This window comes from Anomaloglossus baeobatrachus, chromosome 8 (genome assembly GCF_048569485.1).
Source record: "Anomaloglossus baeobatrachus isolate aAnoBae1 chromosome 8, aAnoBae1.hap1, whole genome shotgun sequence".
Classification (NCBI taxonomy): domain Eukaryota; kingdom Metazoa; phylum Chordata; class Amphibia; order Anura; family Aromobatidae; genus Anomaloglossus; species Anomaloglossus baeobatrachus.
Window position 1 is genome coordinate 256,350,766 of NC_134360.1, and position 19,839 is coordinate 256,370,604.

Here is a 19,839-nt window from a genome sequence, read left to right on the forward strand (position 1 = left end):
TTCCTAAGGTGCTATCTCCCTTCCACCTTAACCAGGATATTTCCCTGCCTTCCTTTTGTCCGGCTCCTGGTCATCGCTTTGAAAAAGCGTTGCATACTCTGGATCTGGTGCGGGCGCTCCGGATCTATGTGTCTCGCACCGCTGCTCTTAGGCGGTGCACCTCTCTCTTTGTGCTGACCACTGGTCAGCGTAAGGGCCTCTCTGCTTCTAAGCCGACCCTAGCTCGCTGGATTAGGTCGGCCATTTCCGATGCCTACCAGTGTTCTCAAGTGCCTCCCCCGCCGGGGATCAAGGCACACTCGACCAGAGCTGTCGGTGCCTCTTGGGCTTTCAGGCACCAGGCTACGGCTCAGCAAGTCTGTCAGGCTGCCACTTGGTCCAGTCTGCATACCTTTTCGAAGCACTACAAAGTGCATGCTCATGCTTCGGCAGATGCGAGCTTGGGCAGGCGCATCCTTCAGGCGGCTGTCGCCCATTTGTGAAGTTAGGTTTCGCCTACTTCTCAGTTTTCTGTTTATTCCCACCCATGGACTGCTTTGGAACGTCCCATGGTCTGGGTCTCCCATGAGGAACGATGAAGAAAAAGAGAATTTTGTTTACTTACCGTAAATTCTTTTTCTTATAGTTCCGACATGGGAGACCCAGCACCCTCCCTGTTGCCTGTTGGCAGTTTTCTTGTTCCGTGTGTTTTCACCGGCTGTTGTTGTAGACAGAGGTTCCGGTTGTTCCGGGTTTTGCTCTATCTCTACTTGTGGGTGGATGTCCTCCTTCAGCTTTTGCACTAAACTGGCTATATTTGGTTATCCAGGGGGTGTATATGCTAGGAGGGAGGAGCTACACTTTTTAGTGTAGTACTTTGTGTGTCCTCCGGAGGCAGAAGCTATACACCCATGGTCTGGGTCTCCCATGTCGGAACTATAAGAAAAAGAATTTACGGTAAGTAAACAAAATTCTCTTTTTCTCTGACGCCTCATTGGAGGACACAGGACCATGGACCATGGGTGTTATGCTGCCTATCCATAGGAGGACACGAAGTAGATGCAAAAGCATAGCTCCTCCTCTGCAGTATACACCCTTTGGCCGGTCCAGGCAACCTCAATTTTAGCTTAGTGTCTGTAGGAGGTACTTCCTTTCAAGGTTTGTTATTTTTTAAGGGCGACGGTTTCCTTTTGGGACCGATCTCCCACTACCATCAACGGGCGGGAACGTGGAGTGTCGCCTCCACGTACCCCCTCCTGCGACGCTGGATCCTGGACTGGACGACGGGTTCCACAGACACCGATTTTCCAGAGCCCAGGGCAGAGGCACAATTCCTCAGCCCCTCTTTGCAGGCTCTGAGTTGAACATGGCACCTGTGTGACCAGACACAGCAAGCTGACTCTGCTATTTCCACTGCCTGGACTGAAGCAGTCTTTTAAGGTGAGATCCCCCCTGACTGGTTTCCCAGACAAAGGGAGAAAAGATGGTGCAGGGAAGGCTCCCAGGACTGCTGAATTTACAGTATTTATTATGAGAAAGTCCCTTGCTGAGTGCAAGGAGGAGAGCCCCAGGGATCCTGAACACACACTGTTAACTTTTCCCTAGCTTGCTGGCTGGAGGAGGAGGAAGTCCCTCGCTGTTTGCAGAAAGTCCTGCACAGATAATTTACGGTGACAGGGGGAGGGCCCAGAGCTCAGGAACTCACACTGTTTATTTGCTCTGTTTATTTGCTCTAGCAGAAAAGCCGGCTGATAACCACCAGTGACAAGCTGTGTGCTGACTGGAGGGAGAGGGAGGAAAACTGTCAGAAGCTCCCTTCTCGACGTTTTTTTACTACCCACAGCAGAGGGGGGCACACTGACTTCTTCTTCGCGCTCTTTTAGCGCTAAGCCTCGCCCCCCGCGGCCGCGATAAACCCCGCCCCCTCAGGAATGCGTGCGAAGATCTCCACAGAGCTTACTCCTTCCTGAGGACAGGGTCATCGGCTGATTCTGGTGAGGTACTTGCTTCACTTGTAGCTCTGCTGAGCATTGCTCCCCCTCCTGGCATACTCCTATTAGGAACATGCAGAAATCTAAGGGCACGAAGAGTGCTAAGGCCCACATAGTCTATTATTCAGCCTGCACTGCCTGCCACGCTGAGCTACCACGCAAACACACCTCTTCTCTGTGAGTCCTGTGCCCCTATAGCCCCCCAAGACCCCCCTGCCACCACCGCAGCAACCATCAGCCCAGAGCCTAGGGCTCCCAGCCCACCGGAATGGGCACAGTTTCTCTCTCAATCCAAGGAAAAACTGTCACAGAACCTGGTTCTGGCTATCCAATGTCGTCCTCCACACCCTTCTGGGTCCCTGGACGGAACGCAGCCTGAGGATACCCCTATGGAGGATCCTTCTGAGGTAATCCGGGCACATGCTTCACCGGTTGCAGGGATCAGGAAAAGAGCACATGGCCGGGTGTCTCCAGCACTCTCTCATGGCCCCCATGGCTCTCCCTCTGGAGCACACAGGGCAGGCTCTCCCACACGCTCGACGGCTTCTGAAGAGCTGGAGGAGGGAGACTGCTGTTTGTACCAGGAGCATTCCTTGGTTTCATCACCCCCAGATGATCAAACTGCAATAGACTCCCTTATAGCAGCAATCAACAAATTTCTGCATGTGGAGGATCCCCCATCCACTACCACTGACCATGTGGTCTCCTTTAAGAGGGGCAAGGAAACCCCAAAAGGTTTTCGCTTATCACCCAGAGTTTCAGGATATCCTCACAAAGCAAAGGGAGAAGCCTGACAGGCGCTTCGGTAACCGAAAACTCATGGAGTCCCGGTACCCTTTTGCCTCACCTGCCCCTAAGGGCTGGGCCGATCCGCCCTCGGTCAACCACCCCCCCCGGCCTCCCGCCTTACCACAAAGACGCTCCTGTCTTTACCCGATGGTTCCTCCATCAAGGACCCGACAGACAGACAGGTGGAGTACCTCGCCCGCTCTGCCTTTGAGGCTTTGGGTTCCTCCCTCTCGCCCTCCTTTGCCGCTGTGTGGGTCGCAAAGGCGATCTTGGTCTGGGCAGAATCCCTTAACACTTCGCTTGAGGAAGCCCAGTTCACTCATACCTTCACAGAGGTAACAGCTCAAATTGCCGCTGCGGCGGAGTACCTCATGCAGGCCTCCATGGATGCTGCTACCTGTGCAGCGTTTGCCGCCTCAAATACCATAGCCATCCGTAGAGCTCTCTGGCTCCGACAATGGTGAGCGGACTCTGCCTCCAAGAAGTCTCTCACGGGCCTTCCCTTTTTTCCAGACCGATTGTTTGGCTAACGTCTGGACAAGCTCATTTCTGACGCCACGGGAGGAAAACGTACCTCCCTCTCCCAGCTGAAGTCCAGGACGTCCTTCACCAGACGTCCACAGTCCTTGTTCCGCTCCTTTCGGAACTCATTTGGTTGGTCGACATCCCGTGCTGTCCCCGCCACCTGCCGCGGACTACGCAGGGACCGACCTTCTCAGCTCTCCCCAAAACCCACTTCATCATGGCAGCCTAGACTGAAACAGTCCAGGACTAGAGAGACTCGTCCACAACGTTTTCCCCCCTCATGACTCCTTCGGCGCCCCGGAAGACACACTCATTGTAGGAGGTCGACTGCGGCTCTTTCAACACATCTGGGCTGCCGCCTCAGATGACAAATGGGTGCGAGACCTTGTGTCTTCCGGTTACCACATAGAATTTCAGACCCGACCCCCGAATCGGTTCTTTCTCTCAAACCCCCCCCCAAAGACTCGAAAACGATGCAAAGCTTTTTTCTCAGCAATCCACTCGCTCCAAACAGCAGGAGTGATAATACCTGTCCCAGACGACGAGAAGTTCGGGGGTTTTTTTTATTCCAACCTCTTTGTGGTCCCCAAAAAGGATGGGTCAGTTCGACCCATCCTGGACCTCAGACACCTGAACAAACATGTGCACGTACGGAGATTCAGAATGGAGTCCCTAAGGTCCATTATTGCATCCATGGTTGAAGGGGAATTCCTCGCCCCATAGATATCAAGGACGCGTACCTGCACATACCCATCGCCCCAGATCACCAAAAGTTCCTCCGCTTTGCAATTCAGGACTCCCACTTTCAATTCGTAGCTCTACCCTGCGGCCTTGCCACCACACCAAGGGTCTTCACCAATTCATGGCGGCCGCCATGAGCGTCCTTCACGCCAGGGGAGTAGTCGTTCTCCCTTACTTGGACGACCTCCTCATCAAGGCCCCCTCCTTCCGCGACTGCTCAACCAGCATACAGATCACTGTGGACACCCTATCCCGCTTAGGGTGGCTAGTGAATCTAGACAAATCATCCCCGATCCCATCACGATCCATCACCTTCCTGGGCATGTCCCTGGACACCCGTCGGGGCTTGATCTTTTTCCCTCAGGACAAGGCGATCGCTCTTCAACGAGCGGTACGCTGCCTTCTACATCCTCCGTCTCGCTCCATTCGATTCATCATGAAAGTGCTCTGCAGGATGGTGGCGGCTATGGAAGCAGTACCCTTTGCTCAACTGCACCTCCGCCCACTGCAGCTAGGCCTTCTAGCGGCCTGGGACAAGAGCCCCTTCTCCCTGGACAGACATCTTCACCTGACGCCTTCAGTCAGGTACGCACTCCGCTGGTGGCTTCGGTCCTCATCCCTATCGAAGGGGAGATCTTTTCTCCCAGTGAACTGGCTGGTCCTGACCATGGACGCCAGCCTCCTAGGCTGGGGAGCAGTGTACCGGCACCATACTGCTCAAGGACGTTGGACACCCCAGGAGTCTTCCCTATCCATAAACATCCTGGAACTCCGCGCGATCTTCCTCGCGCTCAGGGCATCCTGCCCTCTGCTAGCGGGTCGTCAGATTCGAGTCCAATCGGACAATGCGACAGCTGTAGCCTAGATCAATCGGCAGGGAGGCACCCTCAGCAAAGTGGCTTATCTCGAGGCCCACAAGATCCTCAGCTGGGCCGAATCAACGGGATCAGTGATATCAGCGGAACACATACCGGGGGTAGAGAACTGGGCTGCAGACTTTCTAAGTCGCCAAGGCCTGGCCGCCGGAGAATGGTCTCTCCACCCAGATGTTTCTACACATCTGCACTCGCTGGGGCACACCAGACGTGGACCTAATTGCCTCAAGGTTGAATGCAAAGGTACCCGCGTTCATAGCCAGGTCACGCGACCCGCAGTCCATCGGTGCGGATGCTCTAGTCTGCTCCTGGCACCACTTCCGCCTGCCTTACATATTTCCACCTCTACCCCTGCTGCCGCCGGTAATCAGGAAGATCAAGGCAGAGGGAGTCCCGGTGATACTGATAGCACCGGACTGGCCCGGGCGCGCCTGGTACGCCGAATTAGTACAAATGCTCACAGACGTACCGTGGTGCCTTCCAGCACCAAACTAACGTCCAGCCTATGCCTCTGGCCATCCCCAGAATTCTCAACTTTCTACAGTCTGGCTTGCAAGCGGGGTTGGCTCTCAGTTCCCTTAATGGGCAGGTCTCAGCGCTCTCAATCTTCTACCAATGCCGCCTGGCTCGCTTGATTCGCTCTGCGATGCAGGAAGTCTACCGCTTGCAACTCAAGCCCATTCCTAGTGGGCTGCGGGCTCATTCCACGTGAGCAGTTGGCGCTTCGTGGGCCATTCGGCATCAGGCTTCAGTGGAACAGGTGTGTAAGGCTGCGACCTGGTCTAGCCTACATACGTTTTCAAAGCATTACAGAGTCCATACCCAGGTTTCAACTGAGACAAATCTGGGTAGGAAAATTCTGCAAACGTCAGTAGAGCACCTCTCTCAGTAGGCGCTCCAGGCTGTCTGGGACTGGTTCCTAGTCCTTGGGTTGTGGTGTCTTCTTTTATGTTTCCCACCCATGGACTGCTTTAGGACGTCCCATGGTCCTGTGTCCCCCAATGAGGCGTCAGAGAAAAACGGATTATTGTGTACTCACCGTAAAATCGTTTTCTTTTAGCCATCATTGGGGGACACAGCACCCACCCTGTTGCCCTGTTAGACCTTGGTTCTCTCAGTACCTTATTTGGTTATGACTCTTCTTTTCTCATGTTCCTCTGTTGAGAAGTTTTTACTGTTTTTTTTTCTCCTACTACTTGTGTACTAAAACTGAGGCTGCCTGGCCCGGCCAGGGGGTGTATACTGCAGAGGAGGAGCTATGCTTTTGCATCTACTTAGTGTCCTCCTATGGATAGGCAGCATAACACCCATGGTCCTGTGTCCCCCAATGATGGCTAAGAGAAAACGATTTTACGGTGAGTACACAAAAATCCGTTTTTCTCCAGATCTCAGCTCTGTAGCTGTGAGCTGGAGAAATGGAAGAGCGATCAGACTGCTGATCATTATAGTCCCCTAAGGGACCTAGTAAAATAAAAAAAAGTTAAAAAAAAGTTTTAAAAGATTATAAAAAAAAAAAACCTAAAAGTTCAAATCACTCACCATTCACCCAATTGAAATTTAAAGGGTTAAAAAAATGAGAAATATACACACGTTTGGTATCGCCGCATTCAGAAATGCCCGGTCTATCAAAATATAAAATGAATTAATCTGATCGGTAAACGGCATAGTGGCAAAAATATTCCAGACGCCAAAATTACTTTTTTTAGTCACCGCAAAATGCAATAACAGGCAAACAGAACGTAGCATCTGTGCAAATATGGTACCGTAAAAAAAAAAAAAAAAAAAAAAAAAAAAAAATCAGCTCAAGATGCAAAAAATAAGCCAAAATGAGCTAAAGATACCGAAAAATGAGAATGCTACAGGTCGTGGAAAATGCCACAAAACGTGCGCCACTTTTTCTTTGTCGCTCCATTGGGAGACCCAGACAATTGGGTGTATAGCTTCTGCCTCCGGAGGCCACACAAAGTATTACACTGAAAAAGTGTAACCCCTCCCCTCTGCCTATACACCCTCCCGTGGATCACGGGCTCCTCAGTTTTATGCTTTGTGTGGAAGGAGGCACACATCCACTCATGCTTTCCCATTTTAGTCAGCAGCAGCTGCTGATTTTATCGTTTGGAAGAAAAGAGGGCCCCCACAGGGCCCCCGGCATGCTCCCTTCTCACCCCACTACGTCGGCGGTGCTGTTAAGGTTGAGGTACTCATTGCGGGTACAGAGGCTGGAGCCACATGCAGTTTTCCTTCACCATCCCTTAGAGGCTCTGGGAGAAGTGGGATCCTGACCGGTCTTCCAGTTACTGGGACCGTGCTCCCTCCGCAGCCCCTGTGGGAATCTGACGGACAGGAGTCTATGTATCCTCAGGGACAGGGCCCTGCATCTAAAGGTACTGTGTGTCCCCATGGGGACTGTGCATGGAGCGCTTGTTTCACAGACGCTGCAGCAGCTGCTGGTTTGTGAAGACCGGGACTTCCGCGCCGACCGAGCCTGTTTGTCGGCCGCGGTATTAAATTTAGTCCCCGGCTTCATTGCGGCCTAGTACCATAACTCCCGCCCCCGGGCCTGCCAGTCAGGGGTAAGGGCGGGACGGTCGACCTGACGTCGGCAGTGAGGGCTGGAGCAGACTTTAGGTTTCCTCTCCCCCCCCCTCACTGATCACTGTGGGCCCCAGATTCCCGCACTTTACTAGTCGCCGCCCACGGCTCCCTCCTCCCCTGAGAGCTCCGGCAGCCATTTTTACACACATTCTGCCGGTGGAGGATTTTCAGGAACGAGCTCTGCAGCTCTGGGAGACCTAAGGCAGGGAATCTGGTGGACACACACTCCGCTTTGGGCGGTCGGTAAGCCACACCGGTCACCCGGTGCTGGTCCCCCTAGGGTGCTGGAGTATATATATATATATATTCGTATATATTTTCTCTGTTCGGCCGGGTTGTTTACTTTTGGCTATATACCCTCAGTGATCACTCTCCTAGGAGACAACAGCATGTCGTCCACAAGGAGCAAAGGCGCTAAGGCAAAGGGTTATTTTGCCACCTGTACCTCTTGTGCGGCTAAGTTACCTACGGGTTCCACCTACCCTCACTGTGAGCAATGCTCGACCCCTGTTGCACTTGCTCAGCCGGAGCCTCGGTCACTAGTGGGCCCCTCGGCTCAGGCAGACCCTCCTGCTTCCACTGTCCAGGCGGCAGGGACAGAGTTTGCAGTTTTTGCTGAGAAACTCTCTGAGTCGCTTTCACAATCCATGGCTCAGTCTATGGACAAATGGTCTGCCAAGCTACTAGAAGCCTTGCAGTCCAGACCGGTCCTTACACAGGCCCCGGGCACTGTTGGATCATCGCCTCCAGGCCCCTCTCGGTCTGCGCCGCAGCGTGCTCCCGGGGTGGCCCCTAGGTCTCACATGGAGGACTCCTGCACGGACCACAGTCCCAGACCGGCTAAGCGGGCTCGCTGGGAATCTTCCCCGACTTCCTCACGCTGCTCGGGGTCTCAGCTTGAGGACTCTCTGGAGGACGAGGCGGACGTCGCAGCTCAGGGCTCTGACCCTGACGTTGCCCTCAATCTTGATACACCTGAGGGGGACGCCTTAGTAAATGATCTGATATCGTCCATCAACCAGGTGCTAGATCTTTCTCCCCCACCTCCACCTATAGAGGAGTCGGCTTCGCAGCAGGAGAAACACCAGTTTAGGTTTCCCAAACGTACACGGAGTGCGTTTTTCGATCACTCTAACTTCAGAGATGCTGTCCAGAAGCACAGAGCATTTCCAGACAAGCGCTTTACTAAGCGCCTTAATGACACACGTTAACCCTTCCCCTCTGACGTAGTTAAGGGTTGGGCTCAATGTCCCAAGGTGGATCCTCCAGTCTCTAGACTGGCGGCTAGATCTGTAGTATCAGTTGCAGATGGCTCATCGCTCAAGGATGCCACTGACAGGCAGATAGAGCTCCTGGTGAAATCCATCTATGAAGCCACAGGCGCGTCTTTTGGCCCGGCCTTTGCAGCCGTGTGGGCACTCCAAGCTATCTCAGCTTGTCTGTCTGAGATTAATGCGGTCACACGTACCTCTGCTCCGCAAGTTGCGTCTTTGACTTCTCAGGCGTCGGCTTTTTCGTCCTACGCCATGAACGCCGTCCTGGACTCTGCTAGCCGTACAGCGGTAGCATCCGCTAATTTGGTGGCAGTCCGCAGGGCCATGTGGCTACGCGAATGGAAGGCAGACTCTGCTTCCAAGAAGTTCTTAACCGGTTTGCCGTTTTCTGGCGACCGATTGTTTGGCGAACGATTGGATGAAATTATTAAGGAATCCAAGGGAAAGGACTCGTCCTTACCCCAGTCCAAACCGAAGAGACCTCAGCAACGGAAAATACAACCGAGGATTCGGTCCTTTCGGCCCTCAGCCAAGTCCCAATCCTCCTCGTCCAACAGACCAGAGAAAGGCCAGAGGAACTCCTATGCGTGGCGGTCTAAGTCACGCCCCCAAAAAACCGCCGGAGGCACTGCCTCCAAGGCGGCCTCCTCATGACTTTCGGCCTCCCCGAACCGCATCCTCGGTCGGTGGCAGGCTCTCCCGCTTTTGCGACGCCTGGTGGCCACATGTCCAAGACCGATGGGTGAGAGACATTCTGTCTCACGGTTACAGGATAGAGTTCAGCTCTCGTCCTCCGACTCGTTTCTTCAGAACATCTCCGCCCCCATCTCGGGCCGGCGCACTTTTTCAGGCTGTGGGCGTTCTGAAGACAGAAGGAGTGGTGATTCCCGTTCCCCCTCAGGAACATGGTCACGGCTTCTATTCCAACTTGTTTGTGGTGCCAAAGAAGGACGGATCATTCCGTCCCGTTCTGGACCTCAAACTGCTCAACAGGCATGTGAGCACCAGAAGGTTTCGGATGGAATCTCTCCGCTCGGTCATCGCTTCGATGTCACAAGGAGACTTCCTAGCATCAATCGACATCAAGGATGCTTATCTCCATGTGCCGATCGCACCCGAACATCAACGCTTCCTGCGTTTCGCCATCGGGGACGAACACCTTCAGTTCGTGGCACTGCCTTTCGGCCTGGCGACAGCCCCACGGGTCTTCACCAAGGTCATGGCATCCGTTGTGGCGGTCCTGCACTCTCAGGGCCACTCGGTGATCCCTTACTTAGATGATCTCCTAGTCAGGGCACCCTCCCGGGTGGCGTGTCAACACAGCCTGACCGTCGCTCTGGCGACTCTCCAGCAGTTCGGGTGGCTCATCAACTTCCCAAAGTCCAAGTTGACACCGACCCAATCACTGACTTACCTCGGGATGGAGTTTCATACTCACTCAGCGGTAGTCAAGCTACCGCTGGACAAACAGCTTTCGCTGCAGACAGGGGTGCAATCTCTTCTTCGGGGTCAGTCACACCCCTTGAGGCGCCTCATGCACTTCCTGGGGAAGATGGTGGCAGCAATGGAGGCAGTGCCCTTCGCGCAGTTCCATCTGCGCCCACTCCAATGGGACATTCTCCGCAAATGGGACAGGAGGTCGACGTCCCTCGACAGGAACGTCTCTCTTTCCCTTGCAGCCAAAACCTCTCTTCAGTGGTGGTTTCTTCCCACTTCTCTATCGCAAGGAAAATCCTTCCTGCCCCCATCCTGGGCTGTGGTCACGACGGACGCGAGCCTGTCAGGGTGGGGAGCGGTTTTTCTCCACCACAGGGCTCAGGGAACCTGGACTCCGATCGAGTCTTCTCTTCAGATCAATGTTCTGGAGATAAGGGCAGTGTATCTAGCCCTAAAGGCGTTCCATCGGTGGCTGGAGGGCAGGCAGATCCGCATACAGTCGGACAACGCCACTGCCGTCGCATACATCAACCACCAAGGCGGCACTCGCAGTCGTCAAGCCTTCCAGGAAGTCCGGCGGATTCTGCTGTGGGCGGAAGCCACAGCCTCCACCATCTCCGCAGTTCACATCCCGGGCGTAGAAAACTGGGAAGCAGATTTTCTCAGTCGTCAGGGCATGGATGCGGGGGAGTGGTCTCTTCACCCAGACGTGTTTCGAGAGATCTGTCGCCGCTGGGGAACGCCGGACGTCGATCTCATGGCGTCACGGCACAACAACAAGGTCCCGGCCTTCATGGCACGGTCTCAAGATCACAGAGCTCTGGCGGCGGACGCGTTAGTTCAGGATTGGTCGCAGTTTCGACTCCCTTATGTGTTTCCTCCTCTGGCGATGTTGCCCAGAGTGTTATGCAAGATCAGATCCGACTGTCGTCGCGCCATTCTCGTCGCTCCAGATTGGCCGAGGCGGTCGTGGTACCCGGATCTGTGGCATCTCACGGTGGGTCAGCCATGGGCGCTTCCAGACCGCACAGACCTGCTGTCACAAGGGCCGTTTTTCCATCTGAATTCTGCGGCCCTCAACCTGACTGTGTGGCCATTGAGTCCTGGCTCCTAGCGTCGTCTGGTTTATCTCAGGATGTCATTGCCACTATGAGACAGGCCAGGAAACCAACGTCCGCCAAGATCTATTACAGGTCTTGGCGGATCTTCTTGTCCTGGTGCTCTGATAAGGGTTTTACTCCCTGGCCTTTTGCCTTACCCATTTTTCTTTCATTCCTTCAATCCGGAATGGACAAGGGTTTGTCACTCGGCTCTCTCAAGGGACAAGTATCGGCGCTCTCAGTATTTTTTCAAAAGCGCCTGGCAAGGCTTCCGCAGGTCCGCACGTTCCTGCAGGGAGTTTGCCACATAGTTCCACCCTACAAGCGTCCGCTGGAACCCTGGGACCTTAACAGGGTGTTAATGGCTCTTCAAAAACCACCTTTCGAGCCGCTGAGGGATGTCTCTTTATCACGTCTTTCGCAGAAGGTGGTATTTCTTGTGGCAATTACCTCACTCCGAAGAGTGTCGGAGCTTGCAGCGCTGTCATGCAAATCCCCCTTCCTGGTTTTTCACCAGGATAAGGTGGTTCTGCGTCCTGTCCCGGAGTTTCTCCCTAAGGTGGTATCTCCTTTTCATCTCAATCAGGATATCTCCTTACCGTCCTTTTGCCCTCATCCAGTTCACCAGTGTGAAAAGGATTTGCATTCATTAGATCTAGTGAGAGCACTCCGGCTCTACGTGTCTCGCACGGCGCCCCTGCGCCGTTCAGATGCGCTCTTTGTCCTTGTCGCTGGCCAGCGTAAGGGTTCGCAAGCTTCCAAGTCAACTTTGGCTCGGTGGATCAAGGAACCGATTCTTGAAGCCTACCGTTCTTCGGGGCTTCCTCTTCCTTCGGGGCTGAAGGCCCATTCTACCAGAGCCGTGGGTGCGTCCTGGGCATTGCGACACCGGGCTACGGCTCAGCAGGTGTGTCAGGCAGCTACCTGGTCTAGTCTGCACACTTTCACGAAACACTATCAGGTGCATACCTATGCTTCGGCAGACGCCAGTCTAGGTAGGCGAGTCCTTCAGGCGGCGGTTGCCCACCTGTAGGAAGGGGTCGTTTTTCGGCTCTCTTTTATTGAGGTATTCTTTTACCCACCCAGGGACTGCTTTTGGACGTCCCAATTGTCTGGGTCTCCCAATGGAGCGACAAAGAGGAAGGGAATTTTGTTTACCGTATATACTGGCGTATAAGACGAGTTTTTACCCCCTTAAAATAATGGCTACAGTGGGGGGTCGTCTTATACGCCGGATATACGGGGGGGGGGGGGGGTGTATATACATATATATATATATAATAATACACACACACATATACACACTGCAGCGTCCAGGGGAGGTGGGGGCAGCAGCTCTGGAGCACAGGGGAACGCTGCGGGCTGCAGCCTTTGATCCCCTGCACCCGCTCATATAATATGCACAGCCGCTGTCCATCTCCAATGGTGCTGAAATCGCACGCAGTGAGGGGCTGGGGCAGCGGTGCATAGTATATGAGCCTGCGTCCCAGTGTGATCGCACATGCCCACCCCTGTGTTAGATTTGGCCCCCCGTGCTGCTGCTCATTCTAAAATAAAAAAGCTTTACTTACCCCTTCCAGCGTTTCTCCCCGTGCCCCTGCTTCCACTGTGATCAGGCAGAGAGCTCAGCCTGCTGTGCCGATCACATGACCGCACTGAGAACCAGGAAGTGGAAGAACAGAAGCACGGAGCCAGACAGGAGGGAGCTCAGCGCTGGAGGAGGTAAGGAAAGAGGGTTTTATTTTACTTTGGGCAGCAGCCTAGGGGCCATATCTGACACAGGGGGACTTGTGCGATCTATAGGGGCCATGGGCAGCACAGGGGAGAGATATCTGACACAGGGGGACTTGTGCGATCTATATAGGGGCCATGGGCAGCACTATGGGAGAGATATCTAACACAGGGGGACTTGTGCGATCTATATAGGGGCCATGGGCAGCACTATGGGAGAGATATCTGACACAGGGGGACTTGTGCGATCTATATAGGGACCATGGGCAGCACTATGGGGGAGATATCTAACACAGGGGGACTTGTGCGATCTATAGGGACCATGGGCAGCACTATGGGGGCGATATCTAACACAGGGGGACTTGTGCGATCTATATAGGGGCCATGGGCAGCACTATGGGGGCGATATCTAACACAGGGGGACTTGTGCGATCTATATAGGGGCCATGGGCAGCACTATGGGGGCGATATCTAACACAGGGGGACTTGTGCGATCTATAGGGACCATGGGCAGCACTATGGGGGCGATATATAACACAGGGGGACTTGTGCGATCTATATAGGAGCCATGGGCGGCACTATGGGGGCGATATCTAACACAGGGGGACTTGTGCGATCTATAGGGGCCATGGGCAGCACTATGGGGGCGATATCTAACACAGGGGGACTTGTGCGATCTATAGGGGCCATGGGCAGCAGCATGGGGGCGTTATCTAACACGGGAACGTGTGCAATCCATAGGGGACCATAGGCAGCACAGGGGAACGTGTGCCATCACAAGGGGGCTATATTCAATATAAGGGGGCCATATCCAGATTAAGGGGGCTAAGTTTAGGATGGGGGGCTATGAGGGACATATACCCTATATGATTTGTTAGAGGGACACTGGCATTATAAGATGGACCCCATTTAACATTAAAAAAAAAAAAATTCTCTTTTCCTTCACCAAATTTGGGGGTGCGTCTTATAATCAGGTGCGTCTTATAAAGCGAAAAATACGGTATATATCATACAGCAGGGGTCGGGAACCTATGGCTCGCGAGCCAGATATGGCTCTTTTGATGGCCGTATCTGGCTCGCAGACAGGGCTCCTACCTGTCTATGGGCAAATGCCGGGGCCCTGGAGAGCCGGGGGGGCCCACTCGGCCTCGTCAGTTCTCCTGTCCCTTGGCCGGGGCCCACTCGCCTTTATAGTTCTGCTGCCCCCGGCCGAGTTCCGGGGACCGCAGTCCTCGGCAGCAATCTGCGGCGCCGTCACTTTAAGGCGCGCAGATATCCTGTTTTGAATTTCATCTGTGGGCGGAGCTACCGCCTTCTCAGTCCCAGAGATGAAGGAGGCGAGCTTCTGTCCGGCGCTGTGTGGGCCCCCTCTCCACCGTGACCTAATCGGGTAAATGCCCTCCCCGCCTCCCCATTATGGGCCCCAGTGAGCTGCTTCAAACCCCCCAGATGTATGCCCTGCCAATCCCCCCCCCCCCCCCCGCCGATGCCGCGGGTGCTGTACCCGCCGAGCCGCGGGTGCAGGCCCCACAGAGCAGCAGAGTTGTATGTGTTTGTCTGTATGTAGCAGAGTTGTATGTGTTTGTCTGTATGTAGCAGAGTTGTATGTGTTTGTCTGTATGTAGCAGAGTTGTATGTGTTTGTCTGTATGTAGCAGAGTTGTATGTGTTTGTCTGTATGTAGCAGAGTTGTATGTGTTTGTCTGTATGTAGCAGAGTTGTATGTGTTTGTCTGTATGTAGCAGAGTTGTATGTGTTTGTCTGTATGTAGCAGAGTTGTATGTGTTTGTCTGTATGTAGCAGAGTTGTATGTGTTTGTCTGTATGTAGCAGAGTTGTGTGTGTTTGTATGTAGCAGAGTTGTGTGTGTTTGTCTCTATGTAGCAGAGTTGTATGTGTTTGTCTGTATGTAGCAGAGTTGTGTGTGTGTGTTTGTCTGTATGTAGCAGAGTTGTATGTGTTTGTCTGTATGTAGCAGAGTTGTGTGTGTGTGTTTGTCTGTATGTAGCAGAGTTGTGTGTGTTTGTCTGTATGTAGCAGAGTTGTGTGTGTTTGTCTGTAGCAGAGTTGTGTGTGTTTGTCTGTTTGTAGCAGAGTTGTGTGTGTCTGTTTGTAGCAGAGTGTAGTACCATTGTTTCAGTCCAGTTGTGGCTTTATACAGCAGGGAGGAGCATTCCTTGCTGTACTAAGTGAACATTGGAGCGATTGATCTGTCAATGGCCCTTTAAACATATTGTACGGCTCTCGCGGAATTAAAATTAACATGTTGCAATCAAAGCAGACTTTTTTTCATTTGGGAGCGGGGTAGTCTTATACAGTGAGTATATCCCAAATTCTATATTTTTAGGGCAGAAGTTGGGGGTCGTCTTATACGCCGGCATATACGGTACTTACCGTAAATTCCTTTTCTTCTAGCTCCTATTGGGAGACCCAGCACCCGCCCCTGTGCCCTTCGGGCTGTTGTTCTTTTGTGGACACATGTTGTTCATGTTGAATTGTTCTTTTGGTTATGGTTTCAGTTCTCCGAATATCCTTTGGATTGAATTTACCTTTGACCAATTTATAAGTTTCCTCCTTCCTGCTTTTGCACCAAAACTGAGGAGCCCGTGATCCACGGGAGGGTGTATAGGCAGAGGGGAGGGGTTACACTTTTTCAGTGTAATACTTTGTGTAGCCTCCGGAGGCAGAAGCTATACACCCAATTGTCTGGGTCTCCCAATAGGAGCTAGAAGAAAAGGAATTTACGGTAAGTAAACAAAATTCCCTTCTTTTTGGACAAACTTGTAAAAAAAAAAAAAATTAACCCCATAGATACAGGTAACCCTATACATGTTTGGTGTCCACAAACTCACACCGACCTCAGGCATCACAGTAACACATCAGTTTTACCATATAGTGAACACTGTGAATAAAACATCCCAAAAACCATTGTGCAATCGCATTTTTTTGCAGTTTTTCCACACTTGAAATTTTGTTGTTCTTTTCCAGTACACTATATGGTAAAACTTATGGTTTCATATAAAAGTACAACTCGTCCCGCAAAAAAAACAAGCCCTCATATGGGAATATTGACGGAAAAGCAACAAAGTTACGGCTCTCGGAAAAAGGGGAGCAAAAAAAAAACAAACGGAAAAACGCCCCGGGGGTGAAAGGGTTAACTTGCTCGAGTATCGCTGTGCTCGGGTACGCTCGGTGCTCAGTCCAGTGTCAGCCGCTTGCAGTGTTTGATCGGCTCACACTGGAGGTAACAACATGTGATCAAATGTAGTGTGCACCACAAAAATTTTTTGAAATAACCTTCCCTCCTCTGGAAGTGATCTGTTTAAGGCTGGCTATATGTGGGCAGAGACTTGACTGCCAATCGGTGATTTTGAACCGGGCTCGGGCCAAGTTAGAAGCAGTAGAGGTTCGGTTTGATTGCTACCAGCGAACCGAACCTTCAAAGGTTCGCTCATCTCTAATTGTGATCACCAGGGCTCTGCAGCGCCGTGATGCACAGGATGCCGGCGTTCACACTGCCCTTGGCTGCGCCGCATAGAACCGATGCCAGATGTGAGACCAGAGTCCTACAAATCTTTTGACTCCGTTCTCATTATTTACTAGGAGAATGACCGGACGTCACATGGTGCTGTTTTGTTTAACTCTTTGCTGTTTGTATGTGTTGCTAAAAGCTGATGTGAAGCAAACATATCGGAGTCACGGACAGAACGTCTACATCTCTAGTGGTGTCCAGATGTGTAGAGACTGGTCGGTAAATCAGGCTCTGCAGAAGGTTTTACACCATGTTACAGCTCTCAAGGACCAAATGAATATTTACTTTTGTGTTCCGTTTTTTGGCTTGTGTTTCGAGAACTCTTTTGTATTCCATTTTTGGTGAATGTCTACAATGGTGGACCCAACAGAGCTGACGTCTGGTGTAAAACCTTTCAGAGTGCGTGATTTACCGATGTGCAGGTTGGTCTCGTCGTTTGGCCATGCATAAAGAACGGACGTCGGACAATGGACGTCGGACAATGGACGTCGGACAATGGACGTCGGACAATGGACGTCGGACAATGGATGTCGGACATCGGACAATAAGATTGTGTTTTTATGTATGTGGCGATTGTGGGGATACTTAGAAGCATGCCTGAGATGATAGTAATGTGCTTTGCTCTGGAGTATGGGGGCTAAATATTTTACATATTGGATGAGGGCATCAATGGCAGGATTTTGGGAACAGTTACTTGATTGTCCCTTTTTTTTATTAGGAGCCAGAGCGTGGTTACTTATCTCCAGACACCTCTGATCACACAGTTACGTCTCCTTCAGACCAGCAAAAGCGGCATCGCTCCCATGCGTCCAGGTATTTCATAAATTTTAATTATTTTTTTTTATTTTGCAACTATGCAGTGAACGTATCTGAACGCATGTTAGAGATTTGTTTGTCACATGTTTGGGGCTTTTTTGGGTTACAGGAAAAGGGGGTCTGGTTCTGCCTCTCCATCCTCCCTGCCCCCCAGCAGTGCTTCCAGCTTCAAAGAGCGATCCCACAGGTACAGCTGATGAGCTTGGGATGATGGCAAATATTCGTTAGTGACCTCGGGTTAAGTTCTTACCTGTTTGATGTTGTGCAGCAGCAGCAGTAGTGAGCAAGACAGTCAGCTGGCATCATCTATTAAAGAAGAAACGACAAGTCACAGGACCCTGGACGAGAGCGTCTCCGAGGAACTGCCGACTCCAGAGCCGAGCTCCGCCAAAGGAGACCCCAGCCTGTCCATTGATGAGAAAGGTTTGTACGGGTTATTAGTAGTGATTGGCCAATAGTAGCTATACGTGTTCAGATAATGCATGCCACATACCGAGTACTATTCCAGGATTCGTCACAAGAAAAATACTCAGGTTCTCCAATGACTTTCATTAAGTTTGTTATTTTGTGACGAATACCGGAATAGGACTTTGGGATTCGTTACTAGGGATGATCAAATACCTCAAATATTCGGCTTCGCGAATATTTGCCGAATAGGTTGCTGCTATTCGACTATTCGCAAATATTTGATGCGCAATGTTAGTCTATGGGAAACCCAAATAACAACTATTCAGAACTATTCGGGCTTCCCATAGACTTACATTGCACATCAACTATTCGCATAACGGAGACCTATTCGTCAGATATTCGCAAAGCCAAATATTTGAGGTATTCGATCATCCCTATTCGTTACTAGTAATCCAAACATGAATCGTTACTATTCGCCGACCTCTTGTTATTAGACTAAACAATTAGGGCTCGGTAATAGAAACCTCTGGGATAACCGTCTTGGATGCTCGAGCTTGCAATCAATTCTCTTTTTATCTCTACAAGGTGCGAGCTCAGCAGAGCCCAGAAATGAGGAGGGTAATGAGGAATTATCGTTTCGTTCCTTGCTGCCCTCGGAGTCGCACCGGCGAGGTAGTTTGGAACGACAGCGGAGTCGACGGCATGAATCTGATGAAGAGAGTACTCCTGAAAAGGTGACGCTAGGTCACCACTGACAAATACAAATGGCCGCTCGTTGTTTTCTTCTGGTATTCAATATCGCCGTTTCCTTTACGCAGGAGATTAGTGGCCCTTTTTCCAGCGGACAGGACAGCTTCTGGAAGTTCACCATGGAGATGGTTCGTCAGTACATGCAAGAGGGGGAGATGCGCTCGGCCCACCAAGCCGCTCTCCTTCGATTACGACAGAAAGCGTTAAAAGACAAGACAAAGGCAGAGCTTGCCTGGCTGGAGCACCAGAAGAGGTAGAAAGGACCATTCCTGGTTTATCACAGGGAATAGGGGGTTTTATGTGTAAGGGCATATATTTTTTCAGTTAGAATGAATTATTTTATTTTTTCGGATTATAAGATGCACTTTTTCTCCCAAATATAGTTTACCGGGGGGTGCTAGAGAGGGGTCACAGGAGGCAGTGGCGATGCTGCGGGCTGTGCTGCGGGCGGTCATCCTGAATGTCAGCAGTACAGGCTTCAAATAATGGTGCCCGGAGTCAGCGCGTGCGCTGATTGCGTTCTTGGCTCCAGATCCCATCTGCACACGTGCTGCATTTGGCCCATTGATCTCCGAGCAGCGGACTAAGAGAAAATGGCTCCCGATGGTGGTGCATGCACAGATGAGATCTCGGGTTGTGATTGAGCAGATGGCTCAATCTGCGCATGCGCCGACTCTGCTTCACAGATTCACCTCCTGCTTCACAGCGCTGTCGTCCACAGCTAGCATCTGGGACACCTGCTGCACCCGCCCGCAGCATCGCCCTACTCCAGCACTGCCCCTGCCTCCTGTGACCCCATTCCACCACCGCTGCCGCCTCACCTCCCCGGTAAGACATCACTGAATTATAAGACTGACCCCTTATTTGTTTTCTCTAAATTTGGGGTGCATCTTATAATCCAGTGCATTTTATAAAACAAAAAGTACGGCAATATCTGTGAACGCACTGTTACAGACCAGTTCTGGGTTTATGAAATAGATGTATAAGAAGGCGCTGAAAGGCTTTCTACGGGGCTTATCGTAGTTGGTATTGCTGGTGCTGGAACATACCTGGGATTGTCCGCACAGCATTGCTTGAGGTTGTACGGCTGGAAGCTGTGGAGAGCCGCACACGGGCATCCCGAGAGGGGAAAATCTAATGTTAATGATAGCAATGAGCCCTTCAGATGGGAGACGCTTCTGTTTTTCATCAGCTTTCACTAGTGGCTCACAGAGGATGTCCATGTATTGTAATGGGTCATTATCGGAGGCCATATCCTATCGGAGGCCTTATCTATGACCTCTTTATATATTGCGTGT

At 51.8% G+C, this 19,839-nt stretch overlaps 1 protein-coding gene across 9 annotated transcripts in view; it reads left to right on the forward strand.

The window, feature by feature from the left end:
- The window catches only part of CEP350 (centrosomal protein 350), a 172,718-nt gene that overhangs the window by 115,289 nt on the left and 37,590 nt on the right, over window positions 1-19,839 (forward strand). For 6 of the 9 annotated variants that reach the window (XM_075320581.1, XM_075320582.1, XM_075320589.1 and 3 more), the window contains 5 exons: window positions 17,286-17,380; window positions 17,493-17,570; window positions 17,652-17,806; window positions 18,377-18,525; window positions 18,610-18,794. In XM_075320581.1, the coding sequence (XP_075176696.1) occupies window positions 17,286-17,380; window positions 17,493-17,570; window positions 17,652-17,806; window positions 18,377-18,525; window positions 18,610-18,794 (662 nt within the window). The remainder of the gene's footprint in view (window positions 1-17,285; window positions 17,381-17,492; window positions 17,571-17,651; window positions 17,807-18,376; window positions 18,526-18,609; window positions 18,795-19,839) is intronic. The other 3 variants (XM_075320583.1, XM_075320585.1, XM_075320586.1) reach the window with 1 other exon arrangement.